The sequence below is a fragment of the Papio anubis genome, chromosome 6, assembly GCF_008728515.1.
Source record: "Papio anubis isolate 15944 chromosome 6, Panubis1.0, whole genome shotgun sequence".
Lineage (NCBI taxonomy): Eukaryota > Metazoa > Chordata > Mammalia > Primates > Cercopithecidae > Papio > Papio anubis.
Window position 1 is genome coordinate 125892742 of NC_044981.1, and position 14839 is coordinate 125907580.

Here is a 14839-nt window from a genome sequence, read left to right on the forward strand (position 1 = left end):
AGAGGCTGAGTGAGGCAGGAGGACTGTGTGAGCCCAAGAGTTAGAGGCTACAGTGTGCTGTGATCACCCCACTGTACATCAGCATGGATGACAGAGCAAGATTCTGCCTCTAAAAAAAAAATAAAAATTTAAAAAAGGTTTTCAAGACTGGGTGCGGTGGTTCACTCCTATAATCCCAGCACTTTGGGAGGCCGAGGCCGGTGGATCACTTGATCCTAGGAGTCTGAGACCAGCCGGGGCAACAGTGAGACCTCGTCTCTAAAAAACAAACAAACAAAAAGGGTTTCAACATACTCTGAGGTTTTTCCAGGCATTAAAAGGCAAGAGGTCTGTTCATTTAGGTACATCTGAAAAAGCAAAGGCTATGAATTAAATTTTTCCATGTTCTCTAAATCTAAATTAATCATTGTTTCCAACTCTCTTGGACCACAATTCTTAATACAATATCTAATCATATCCAAGAATGTAATCAAATAGTGGTGAGTCTCTTATCTATTCTGGCTTTACAAATTCTGCTATCTAGAGCCCCAAGTGAACCCAGAGGTCCTAGCTGAATAGGTCAAGTGCTGGGTCCACACTCAGTCCACCCCACATAACCCAGAACAGCAAAGGATTTAAGTTGGTGCAAAAGTAGTTGCGGTTTTTGCATTGAAAGTAATAGCAAAAACTGCAATTACTTTCGCACCAAGCAAACATTGTCTGACTATGTTGGGTTTTAGTGTAAGCTAATTTGAAGAAAAGTTTCAGTTATTAGAAAATAAATTTTGTAAACCACTCTCAAATGTCTATCAGCATCTTTGTTTAGAATTCCCAAACATCTAACATACAGGCCATAATTAATTTTCCAATATGAAAAATTCATTTATGACTTTGAAACTGTAGTCATCAGCATTGAAATGTTTAGATTAGTATCATTGCATATGTACTTATTAATAACTTATTTTACTTATTTTTATTTAAAGAACTCTGTCAGTACAATGTTCTTTTAGCTTTAATTAATTTAAAACTGGGAAAAAACAAAGCATATATTTTATTTATTTGTCACGGTCAACAGACTACTTCAGGGACATAAACACAGTCATGCATCACTTAATGATGGGGATATGCTCTGAGAAATGTGGCATTAGGCAATTTCATCTTCGCGTGAACATCACGGAATGTACTTACACAAACCTAGGTGGTACAGTATACTATACACCCAGGCTAGATGAAACAGCCCATTGCTCCTAGGCTACAAGCCTGTCCATCATATTACTGTACTGAATATTGTAGGCTACTGTAATACAATGGTAAGGATTTCTGTATCTAAACACAGAAAAGGTATAGTAAAAATATATTATGGAAGATAAAAAATGGTAGTAGGGTACTTACCATGAATGGAGCTTACAAAACTGGAAATTACTCTGGGTGAGTCAGTGAGTGAGTGAGTAGTGAGTGAATGGGAAGGCCTAGAACATTACACTAAATTTATTTTTTTAATTTCCTTTCTTCAATAATAAATTAACCTTAGCTTACTGTAATTTTTTGCTTCATAAATTTTCTATTTTTTTTTTAATTTGTTGTTGTTGTTGTTGTTGTTTTGAGATGGAGTCTTGCTCTGTCATCAGGCTGGAGTACAGTGGTGTGATCTTGGCTCACTGCAATCTCTGCCTCCCAGTTCAGGCGATTCCCCTGCCTCAGCCTCCCGAGTAGCTGGGACTACAGGCGCCCGCCACCACGCCTGGCTTTTTTTACTTTTTGATTCTTCATAATAACAAAACTTAAAACACAAGCACATTGTAGAGTTAAACAAAAATATTTTCTTTCTTTATATCCTTATTTTATAAGCTTTTTTTCTATTTCAATTTTTTTTTTTTTTTTACAAAACTGAGACACACACGCATTAGTTTAGGGCTACACTGAGTCAGGATTATAAATATCACTGTCTTCTACTTCCACATCTTGTCCTGCTGGAAGGTCTTCGGGGGCAATAGGAATTTTTCAGCTCCATTATGTCTTAAGGGCCCTGTCATATATGCAATCTGTCATTGGCTGAAATGTTGTTATGCAGTGCATGACTGTAGTATATTAACACATATTTAATCCATTTCTATCTCTGATTCCTATGTTCATGTGGTTAACTGAAGCTTTAAAAAAGTTACACATGGACACTTATCTTACAGAGGCATGAAAATTGGTTAGGCTTAAAAAGGAAGATGAAACAGAAAAATTTAAAAACTGATGGACTGTCAAATTAAAAATCAAATTACAAATAGTTCAACAGCCTGACTAGCAAAGTGAAAAAGAAATAAGAGCAAAAGATGATACAAAATTGCAGGGTTAAGAGCAATAAAGAAAAACATTATATAAATTGGTAAGGCAGCTTCCCAAAACAAACAAGTAAGGCTGCACTGTTGAACTTTGAAAATTTCTGTTTCTTATTTTGCCCGTTTTATGAGCACTTACATCCAATTAATGCTAATGCAGGTCAGTCACAATCATTAATTAGAAAGGAAAGGGACAGAATTTAACTTAATGGTCCAGGAACACCACCAAAGTCCACATAAACAAAGATAAATAAAATTTAGAACATTTTAACATTAGGAAGGACAGCAGCTTAGGATAGAGCCATACACTGTACCTCACTGTATTTACACCAGTCACAACTCAAGATTTCTGCCTGATGTGCGGGAATCACGATTCTGACTCCTGCTGCCTTCACATCCCATATTCTCAGAGTCTGATCACCTGGTAAAAAGGAAGACTTGATCATTTCCCATCACACCACTTGAATGCGCAGTGACATAATGTGTTCATAATAACAAGTCAAGCAAAAATACACTGCTTTCAGTGTTAGGGTATTGCCACCTTTAGACTTATTTTTTTAAACCATAATAATGTATAGGAACTATTCAAATGAAGGAATACAAAAGTGACGTTGCACTGTGATAATGCTTTTAGGAGGAAAATTTGAATCTCACAGAGATAAACACAATATTGACTAATCACACACCTGCTGCTTTTTTCTTTGAGGCAGGAAAGGCCCTGAAAATTCTTGTGTTAGGAAATAAAGTGATCACTCTGTACCAGCATATTGTACTAGAAACCAACAATAGAGTAACAATTTTACTGCTAAAGGCAGGCAAAGTCTACCAAGCCAAAATGGAGAATTTTTTACTTTTCATTGTCAAGTACGCTATATGTTAATGGGCCAGCTATAGGTGTACTTTTCTCCTCAAAAAAAAAAAAAAAAAAGCTAAAAAAATTTTATTTATTTATTTATTTTGAGATGTGGTCTCGCTGTCACCAGGCTGGAGTACAGTGGCACGATATTGGCTCACTGTAACCTCCGCCTCCTGGGTTCAAGTGATTCTCCTGCCTCAGCCTCCCGAGTAGCCAGGACTACAGGTGCGCACCACCACGCCCAGCTAATTTTTGTATTTTTAGTAGAAACAGGGTTTCACCATGTTGGCCAGGATGATCTCGATCGCCTGACCTCGTGATTGGCCTACCTCAGCCTCCCAAAGTGCTAGGATTACAGGCGTGGGCCATAGCGCGTGGCCTATTTATTTTAATATTTTTTTGAGACAGAGTCTGGCTCTCTTGCCCAGGCTGGAGTGCAGTGGCACGATCTCAGCTCACTGCAACCTCCACCTCCTGGGTTCAAGCAATTCTCACGCCTCAGCCCCCCAAGTAGCTGGGATTACAGATGTGTGCCACCACGCCCAGCTAATTTTTGTATTTTTAGTAGAGATGGAGTTTCACTCAGGTGCGGTGGCTCACACCTGTAATCCCTACACTTCGGGAGGCCAAGGTGGGCGGATCAGGAGTCTGAGACTAGCCTGGCCAACATGACGAAACCCCGTCTCTACTAAAAATATGAAAAATTAGCTGGGCATGGTGGCAGACGCCTGTAATCCCAACTACTCGGGAAGCTAAGGCAGAAGAATCACTTGAACCTAGGAGGCAGAGGTTGCAGTGAACCGAGATTGTGCCACTGCACTCCAACCCAGACAACAAGAGTGAAATTCTGTCTCAAAAAAAAAAAAAAAAAAAAGTGAGAGAGACAGGGTTTCACCATGTTGGCCAGGCTGGTCTTGAATTTCTGACCTCAGGAATCCTCCCGCCTCAACCTCCCAAAGTGCTGAGATTACAGGTGTGAGCCACCATGCCTGGCCAACAAGCAAAAAACATGTACAGATTACACTTTGCATTATTACAAAAATAGTTTGCATTACCTAACTGCACAGTCACCTGATTAAATGTTTTACATGTTGCTTGCCTCCAATTTTTCTAAACTATAGGAAACAAAAGATGACAAGATCAATAAAATCCAGAATATATACAGCTACCTCAAAAGTAAAATACAAACAACTGACGATGGGAAAAAACCCAGTTCCATGTAATGAAAAGCATGCAGTTGGGATCATGAATGCCATTTTGTGGTTCTAGGTCCCTGCATAGGATATGTAATATCTCTGAGACGGATTCATTTCTAAAGGAGACACAGAATGCCCAACATGCAGCACTGTCTAAGAATTTCACCAAGTTTCTGTAAAGCACCTGGCATGGTCTCTAACACATAGTAGACACTGCCAAATACGGTATATAAAAGTGCTAAATTTTTAAAGTATCTTTTACTTATCTACATGTATTTTCCTATATTCCCAATTCTAAATCATATACTGTTAAGCTAAATTTAGCTATCCTAGGCAATTTTTTCCTGGCTTCTTTGGAAGTTGCTTAAGAAAGATAAGAAATGTGTTGGCAGTAATGAAATGCAGAGGTTAAGAACGGGGCGTTTGGAGTTCCCAAGCTTGGTTCTAATCCAGCTCAATCATTTGGTGCTCACTGATCCTTAATCAAGTTACTTTGCTGATCTTCAGTTTGCTACCTACAATAAAATAACTGCCTTGTAAGGCTGAAATGAGACAAGGTAGTAGCGTGAGTACAGTGCCAGATGTGTAGTAAGCTCTCAATATGTGTTTTTTTTAAATGAGAAAAAATACCCATGATTACAAGTTATTTCTGTCCCCCCAGTAATAACAACATGAATAATAGTTAATACTTATTGAGTGCTTCCAATGTGCCACATACTGTTCTAAGCATTTTATACATATTTTTTCTAAAAACATCACAACTACATAAAGCAGGAATTTGGAGATATAAAAAGTAATTATATAGTACTATACAAATGAGGAATATAGTACTATACAAATGCAGCATATAGAGATGAAATAACTTACCCAGGATAGTAAGCAACAGAACCAGGACCTGGACCCAGAACTCAGGGAGTCTGGGTCCCCAGCATGTGTACTTTACAGCTTTACAACTACGCTACACTGCTGCCTCCTTGTGTTGCTGGAGGACAAATGCCATACAATCAATGTTGGCTAATTCTGGAGGAATTATTTTAATTCTTTTAATTTCCAGGCTGGAGTGCAGCAGTGCAATCTCGGCTCACTGCAACCTCCACCTCCCAGACTCAAGCAATCCTCCCACCTCAGCCTCCCGAGTAGCTGGGACTACAAGCGTACACCACCATGCCCCACTAATTTTTCTATTTTTGGTTTTGCCATGTTGGCCAGGCTGGTCTCCAGCTCCTGAGCTCAAGCGATTCACCTGCCTCAGCTTCACAAAGTGCTGGGATTACAGGTGTGAGCCACTCATCCAGCCCTATGTTACTTTTTCTTTAAATTGGAGAAAAATCTGTTATATTTTCAATACCACTTCCCATCTCCCTGCCCAGAGACCACAACAGTCATGAATGTGGTCCACAGCCCTTTAGTCTGCGTTTTGGTAATACTTCTATTACATTTTTATGGATCCACAAATACGTACTACTACTGCTTTGTATGCAGGATTTTTTTTTTCCTTTTTTCATTTAAAAATATTGTCTTACTACATTAAAAAAAGGTTGAAAACCACTTTGATAGACGAGAGTAACAAACATTTTTGGACCTAGCTAAGGATGGTACCTCTGTCCACAGCACCTCATTCCTTGTTCAGACTACAGATGACAGGCCAAATGGGGGTACTTGGGATTTTTCTGAACCACAACTGAAAAATAATGTCAGTCCCTCTTCTATGGCAGAATTGACAAGTTACAAAATTCAGGACCCACTAGTGACAACATATCTCATTGTGAAAAACAAATGATGAGTTTGAAAGTACCACAAGGAAATTGTTCAGAATTGGTAGGGGTTAGAGCTTCAAATAACTTCAAGGGCCCTCATTATAATCACTGTCTGTGGTCTAGCCACCAGTCAGTAGAATTTGCTTCCAGAATGCCAAATAGCTTTGATGCAATGATCTCTCATGATTTTCTCCAGCCTTCAGTGTGTAATGCCGGGTGACGTGGATGTCTAGTGTTTGGCCTGCCCAGAAATACCCTTTTTCTAGGAATATCATATGTCCTTTTCTCACCAAGTGATTCTATAAAGACTTACACCTCAACACAACTGACTGACCAAAGGTAGGTCCAGGCAAGACCAACTACAGTACCTCAGTCCCTGCTCTGACTACAGCTGAAAGGTCAAAGGTAGGTACTTGGGATTTTTCTGAACTATAACTGAAAAAATAATGTCTGTCCTTCTCTTATGGTAGCATTTACAACTTAAAAAATTCAGGAGGCCGGACATGATGGCTTACACCTGTAATCTCAGCACTTTACGGGATCACTTGAGCCCAGGAGTTCGAGATCAGCCCGAGCAACACAGTGAGATTCCATTTCTACAAAAAATTTAAAATTTAAATTTAAAATTTAAAAATTTAAAAATTAGCCAGGCAAGGTGGCGCACACCTGTAGTCCCAGCTACTCTGGAGGTTGAGGTAGGAGAACTGCTTGGGTCTGGGAGGTCGAGGCTGCAGTGAGCCATGATCGCACCACTGCACTCCACCCTGGGTGACAGAACAAGACCCTGTCTCAAAAACGTAAAAATATGGCCAGGCACAGGAGCTCATGCCTGTCATCTCAGCACTTAGGGAGGCTAAGGCAGGATCACTTGAGACCAGGCGTTTGAGACTAGCCTGGCCAACATGGCAAAACCCTGTCTCTACTAAAAATACAAAAATAAATAAATAAATAAATAAATAAATAAGCCAGGCATGGTGGCACACGCCTGTAATCCCAGCTACTCAGGACACCGGGGCACAATAATTACTTGAACCCCAGAGGTGGAGGTTGCAGTGAGCTGAGATCACGCCACTAAACTCCAGCCTGGGCAATGGAGTGAGATTCTGTCTCAAAAAATAAAAATTATCTATATATAAATAATATATAATATATATAATTTTTTATTTTTAATTTTTATTTTATTTTAAAATATATATATAAAAATACAGAAAAATATATATATATAGCTTTGATGACATAATCTCTCATGACCTTCTTCAGCCTTCAGTGTATATGTGTGTGTGTGTATATAAATATAGCGAATTTACATACATATATATATAAAAATTCAGGAGCCACTCACTGGTGGCCATGTGTCTCACTGTGTAGAGAAAGCCAGTCCACAGAGTCAAGTCAACAAGTAGAGAAAAGTCCAGATGAGAGACAGAATGTGTCCTGGGCCTTTCAAGCAGCCCTTCCTTTTCTGGAGTACGCTTTTTAACAAATTTCACAAAGATCTAACATAGTTCCAGTTCTATCACTTGTAGGCAAAGGAAATCACTCATTACAATAAGGGAGCAAAGGGTATTCTCCTGAAGCTTCAGTCTCCTGAAGCTAGCTCCAAAGAAAACCATTAGATTAAGCACGAGGCTTCCATTAAAACATATGAAATGCCTAAACAATATATACTAACTTTCAGGAATTTATATCTAACACTAGGTTAAAACTATAAATTCTACTATAGCTACAGCGTTGTCTCAAGATCAATGAGCTTGGGTTCACCTTAATAAGAGTATGTGAATTGACTTAAAGTACCAAAACAGGCCAGGCATGGTGGCTCACACCTGTAATCCTAGCACTTTGGAAGGTCAAGGCAGGCAGGTCGCTTGAGTTTAAGAGTTCCCAGAGCAGCCTGGGCAACCGTGAAATCCTGTCTCTACAGAAAATACAAAAATTAGTCGGGCTTGGTAGCATGCACCTGTAGTCCCAGCTACTCAGAAGGCTGAGGTGGGAGGACTGCTTCAGCCTAGGAGGCAGAGGCTGCAACGAGCCGAGATTGTGCCGCCGACTCCAGCCTGGGTGATAGAGCCAGACTCTGTCTCAAAAAATAAAATTAAAAAAATTTAAAAGTGACAAAACATTACAATGAATGTGGACTACGAGATTAAGAACTGTTATTGTAGGAATAACATGGATGAGTCTTACAAGACATCATGTTGCATGAAAGAAACCAGTAACAAAGGTATGAAAATGGGCAACATTAATCCACGTTATGGAAGGCCACACACTGGGCACCTGGGGTGGGGGGTGGTGAGAAGTGACTACAAGGATGGGAGGAGGCTCTCTGGGAACGTTCTGTTTCTTTACCTGGGTGCCAGTTACAACGATGTGTTCATTGTGAGAATTCACCAAATTGTATACTAAGATTATACACTGTCCAATATGTGTATTATACTCCAATAAAAGATTAAAAAACATAGTAACAAAGGTTGGGAGGTTTTGTTCCACACCACCACTCTCATGCAATATAAAAAAAAAAAAAGACAAAAACAAAAACAAAAAAAAAGCCATGGCTTGGGCTGTCCCCTCTTGCAGTTAATTTAATGGGCACAAAAATGTGAAGACTGTTGGGCAGGAGCTGAGAATTCCACTTCCTTGATGGCAACTCCTGATGTAACCATTTGGCACTTTGTCCTCACCATTTTGTTTTCCAGGTAGGAAAGAGACCTAATGACCAAATGGTACAATGACTCATTCAGCTCTTTCAGCTGCCAGGACATCTGTATTTATGTTGTTTTTTAAATTGAATTTTCTAGATAATTGGCCTTTCATTGACAGGCAGACATTTATCAGGGCCCTGTGATGGTGCCATAGACTCACCTGAATTGCCAGCTTCTCATCAACTGCAGACCTGCCACTGACAGAACCAGTGAATTTTTTTTTTTTTCTAAGACAGAGTCTCACTCTGCTGCCCAGGCTGGAGTGCAGTGGCTCACTGCAACCTCCTCCTCCAGGGTTCAAGCAATTCTCCTGCCTCAGCCTCCCAGTAGCTGGGATTACAGGCACCTGCCACCAGCCCGGCTAATTTTGTTGAGCTTTTAGTAGAGATGGGGTCTCACCATGTCAGGCTGATCTCAAACTCCTGACCTCAAGTGATCCGCCCACTGTGGCCTCCCAAAGTGCTGGGATTACAGACGTGAGCCACTGTGCCTGGCCAGAACCAGTGAATTTAAATATACAATACGGACGAGGAAGTGCTGGCTGTTACTATGTCTAATTTCAAATTGCAGCAGGTAAGAGGAAGTTGCATAAGGAGAATGAGTGTAAACATAGAGTCTAAAACTGGGAGGTGAACTGAGTAGCAATAAGGTACTTTGGGGCCAATATAATATAACTTAACGAAAATGCCCTGTGCCTCTCGGCTGTAATATGACTTTTTCTTACAGTAGAATGAGGTTTGCTTTAACTACTGATCCCACACATTCAGGCATGGTTATGACTTACGCAACTAGATGGAGTCTGTGACAGCAACAATTTAGTTTTCATGATTCCAAAGATAATTTACTTCATATCAATCCTCTTCATAAAAAGAGCTCAAATATTCTTCCCTTCTATCTCATATAATTTAGAAATATGAATTCTGTACTAACACAACTATCATGAAATAGGCAAAATGCAATGTCTTTAGGGAACTCTGCTATGGAAGGTAAATCTAGATCTATTAGTAGTTCTCTAAAAACTTCCCCCATTTTGGCCTGTCTTAGCTTAGCTAATGATAACAAATTTGATTCCAGATTTGCAAAACTATACAACCTTGAAGGTGATTAAATTCTTGGAGTAAACTAAATGCTATGTTCTCATATATAATCTTAAAATATAAGTTGTAATCAGTTGAAAGATACACTTAACTATATGTGTGCAACAGGATTAGACATAAAAATAAATCTTGACTGCCTATCACGTAAGCTTCCACCATGAAAAACAAGTATTTTACAACTATGGGTTCCATACTACAAACTTTGCAATTGGGATTCCTTTATGCAAAGATTATGTTATGTTTTATAACAAGCACTTGTCTGTAAGCAAGAAGACAAAGCAAGAGAATTAATAAAGATAAATTCACTAGCAAAACTGAGAAAAAAACCAAGCAGTTCTCAAACTAAAGAAACCACTTCTCTGAATTCAGCACTGAAACCATTATGTAGGCTTTTTAAAAAAGAGTTGAGTATATTCCACAATGGGAAAACAGACATGCAATTCCCATTACCTCAAATAGAACTAAGCTGTCAATTTGGCATCTCAAGCAGAGCTATTCCATAGACTAGTACAGTGCTTCCCAAATTGGACTGCTCACTAGATTCAGCTGGGATTTAAAAATATACCTCCCAGAGGTATTCTGTCTTTTTATTCGGCAAGACTTAAGATGAAGTCCAGAATTCTGCTGCTGTTTTTTAATGCTCTCCCAATGGTTCTGATGATTAGCCAGATTCTAGAATCACTGGACTAGTATGTTACTATACAACCATGCATTCCAGAGTCTACCTAGAGCAAGTCACTCTAGAGCTTTACGAGTTTTAGCTCTCAGATAAGCACTAACTGTCGATTGTTACAGCACACATACACTGCAAGGGCCATTCTGATGGTCCTCAAAAATGCTCTGTTCTCTCCACATTCCAGCTTTTGCCTCCCACTTCCCATTTCCTCTTACTTGTTCATAAAGTAGTAGCTTAGACTGTTTCTTGAGGGAAGTAATCTGACCAGTCAACTCTGACAAGCTCAGGAATCCATTTATACACTTCCACAGAATTCCAGGCATACGTGTTAATAATAACTGTAATCTCAGCACTTTGGGAGGCTGAGGCGGGAGGATTGCTTGAGTCCAGGAGTTCTAGACCAGCCTGGGCAACGCTGTGAAACCCTGTCTCTACCAAAAATACAAAAATTAGGTGGTGGCGCATGCCTGTGGTCTCAGCTAGTAGGCTGAGGTCGGAGGATTGTTTGAGCCCGGGAGGCAGTTTCAGTGAGCTGAGATGGCACCACTGCACTCCAGCCTGGGCAACAGAGCCAAATCCTGTCTCAAAAAAAAAAAAAAAAAAAAAAAAAAAAGAGGTAATGCTCACAGAGCTTTTACTCTGCCAGTCACTGTTCTAACTAAGCCCTTTATACACATTAGCCACTTACTCCTCCTCAACACTCCATGATATGGATACCATTATCACCCTAATTTTAGAAATAAGGAATGAGGAGACAGGTTAAATGGTATGACCAAAGAAATTCTCCTAACAGCAGGAAAGTAGAACTTGATCTGAAGCAGTCCAGCTCCAGAATTCTTATTCCTGACCACTGTGCTATATTACCTCTCCTTAAAGAACTTCACAGTCTTCATCATTAGCTGCTTCTAGATTTTGTCTTAGCATTCCTCTTTCCTACTGGACGATATGCTCTAGGAGGGCAGGAACTCCATCTGTTGTCTTCCTCACTGAATCTCCAGTAAATGATGGACATTTGATAAATATCTGACTGACTCATGGGCAACGTCCTTCTCAATAATCAAAATGAACTCAGATATGTTTTAAAAATTTGAATAAGATGGTTACTACCATATCTTATATAATAACAATCAAAAATATTTTCATATTTGGCTATGTAAGGCATTTGGCTATGTAAAAGAATACACAAGTGTTACAGGAAATGTATGAAAACAAGCGAAGAAAAGAAGACCTAAGCACTGCATTTGCTTACAAACACATGGAACATAGCTCAGTAAGTAAATGTTCTTGTCTCTGAAATGGCTAAGGCACAATGAGAGTTTCAGAATTTGCCTTGACTTTTTACTATACCTCAACTCCTTCCAATATTTTTGCCGAGTGGAAGAAGAACTTTGAATCTTTTAAAAAGTACTAAGTAGACTAATATTTGTAAATCATCACAAAGGATTATTTCAGGAAAATAGCAAATGTTTGATAAATCAACCTTCCAATGAGTTCCCCAAGTCATAAAAATGGGCAGAAAACAGCTTTATTGTATCCATTTCACAAGGAAAGTTTTTAAAGAACATATTTTAGAGCTTACAGGTCTAGGACTTGATTTTCATCAAATCCCCTCTGATTTATCCGAAGCCTTAGATGTGCAGCCAATTTAGTGAATACTGGCCCCTTAGACTCCATCCACCTACTTTCACCTAATCTAGATTCACTCTTTTCATCCTCAGTCCATGTTGTTTGGGTAGCACTCTCTCTCATTTTCCATTCCCAACTGCAGGGACTAACCAGGCCTAAGCCAATCAACACATTATATCCCCCTCAGCCACACACACTGATTAGTTCAGGTACACCCACAAGGACTCATCAGAGCCCATGACAGAAAATGAAACTGCCTGGATGTCTGAGAAGGAATCTTTCAGTTTTTCCTACTGGACAGAAACCAGAAAGGATGTACTAGGGGTTGGAGCTACTGCCATCTTGCCATCATGTGGTGCCTGATACCCTGATTCTAAAACCAACACAACAGAAGACAGAGCCCTACATCCAACCATGACTATAAAGCCAGATTTAATTCAGAACATTTCACTTATGTGAGCAAATAAGTTATCTTCTTCCTTAAAGTACTTTGGGTGAGAATTTTTTTTTTTCTACTTTCAACCAAGGAAGTCCTGGCTGATACGACCAAGATTTATATTAATTTCTAACATAACACATGAAGGTAATGTAATTAAACAGGTGTCTTCTCTTCTACAGAAGCAGTCATTCTGCTGATAAAAGATCGCTTTTCTACTACCCACTTACACTATTCAGATAGTTTGAAAAGTTAAGTGTTGTGATTATACTAACGCTCTACAAACAATTAATCTTCTGTTATTCAGTCTCATACACCGCAGATTCTACAGCACTATCCAGAGTCAATGCTATGTATTCCATGCTACACAAAGACCAATGTAAAAGGAAGAGGTGTGTGTGACTCAGCGCAAATGACTAATGGCTAATACACATAATTCTGACTGATGTCTAAAAAATGCAGCTGCATTAGTTTGTGATTTTGTCACTATCAGATTTATATTTGGTCATACGCATAAAGAGAACAATGATTAAAAACAAATCAATACCCTCTTTTTACTCTGCCAACTGGATGTATGTAATTACTGGTCATTCCAGTGGGGCAAAGGAAATATCCTTTTTAAAACTCAGGCAAACTCGATGTTTGTCATAGTCATGTATCCTGTCAGAGAAAACAAACTGAAAACAAATAAACAAACAAAAAACAACAAAAAATTGCCCAAATCAAGGCAATTTTAGAACCTTAAATAGCCCGGGCACAGTGGCTCGCGCCTGTCATCCTAGCACCTTGGGAGGCCGAGGCGGGCGGATCACCTGAGCTCAGGAGTTCGAGACCAGGCCTGGCCAACAAGGCAAACCCCCATCTCTACTAAAAATACAAAAATTAGCCAGGAATCGTGGCGCGCATCTGTAATCCCAGCTACTCGGGAGGCTGAGGCAGGAGAATCGCTTGAAGGAGGGAGGCAGAAGTTGCAGTGAGCTGATATTGCACCACTGCACTCCAGCCTGGGCGACAGAGCCTCTGTCTCAAACAAAAAAAAAAAAAAGAAAAAGAAAAAGAACCTTCAATAATAAAAAATATCAACAAGATTACATAAAATAAAAAGGTAAGGAATTTTTTTAAGACCTACCAATTGTTCAAGGAATTGTATTTATGAATACTTTTCCAACTATACAAAATTATATTCTCATTATTAATTTTAGTTTACTGTGTATGTTGCCAATTAGAGCTCCCCGCAGACAGGTCTTCACTGTTTCACTAGAAGAGAAGCATGTTTCAGTTCTTTTTTTTTTTCTTTGAGACAGTCTTGCTCTGTTGCCCAGGCTGGAGTGTGGTGGCTCTATCTAGGCTCAATGCAATCTCCACTTCCCATGTTCAAGTGATTCTCCTGCCTCAGCCTCCCAAGTAGCTGAGATTACAGGTGTGTGCCACCATGCCCGGCTAATTTTTGTATTTTTGTAGAGACAGGTATCACCATGTTCATTGGCCAGGCTGGTCTCGATCTCCTGTTGTCAAGTGATCCATCCGCCTCAGCCTTCCAAAGTGCTGGGATTACAGATGTGAGCCACCATGCCTGGCCTCAGTTCATTTTTGAGGTGGATCTATTCTACACCACTAATTCAATCTAGAGTTTGAAATGACTCCTTTGAAACTGTAGGATATAATGCTAAAAGGCATCCCTCACCTAAGAAAATAATGCTAATGTCAATCTAATTCATATCCTTACAAGAACTTTAATTCGACTTGGACTAATACTCTCTGTGGTAGAACCTTTCACCAGTGGTAAAATTACAAACCAGTAAACTGAACTGTGGTCAACTTACAGATCCAATTCACTATAAGCACAAAACTCATTACCATTTATTCCAAAGCAAAGCCATAGGCCAGGCACAGTAGCTCACACCTGTAATCCTAACACTTTGGGAGGCCGAAGTGGGTGGATCACCTGAGGTCAGGAGTTTGAAACCAGCCTGGCCAACACAGTGAAACCCCGTCTCTATTAAAAATACAAAAATTAACTGGGTGTGATGGCGCACACCTGTAGTACCAGTTACTCAGAAGGCTGAGGCAGGAGAATTGCTTGAATCCGGGATGCGGAGGTTGCAGTGAGCCGAGATTGCACCCCTGTACTCCAGCCTAGGCAACAGAGCTAGACTCTATCTCAATAATAATAATAAAAACATAAAAGAT

General features: G+C 39.7%; 1 protein-coding gene and 1 non-coding gene across 4 annotated transcripts in view; one reads left to right on the plus strand and one right to left on the minus strand.

Annotated features, from left to right (window-relative positions):
* The window catches only part of PEX7 (peroxisomal biogenesis factor 7), a 93258-nt gene that overhangs the window by 48280 nt on the left and 30139 nt on the right, over positions 1-14839 (minus strand). For all 3 annotated transcript variants that reach the window (XR_001902133.3, XM_009206011.4, XM_003898124.5), the window contains exon 6: positions 2621-2727. Coding sequence is in view for 2 of the 3 variants with exons in the window: in XM_009206011.4 (XP_009204275.1) it covers positions 2621-2727 (107 nt within the window). In the remaining variant the exon portion in view is untranslated. The remainder of the gene's footprint in view (positions 1-2620; positions 2728-14839) is intronic.
* Positions 13194-13327, plus strand: LOC116275579. Its single transcript, XR_004184696.1, has one exon. It is a non-coding gene; the product is annotated as a small nucleolar RNA SNORA27 (small nucleolar RNA).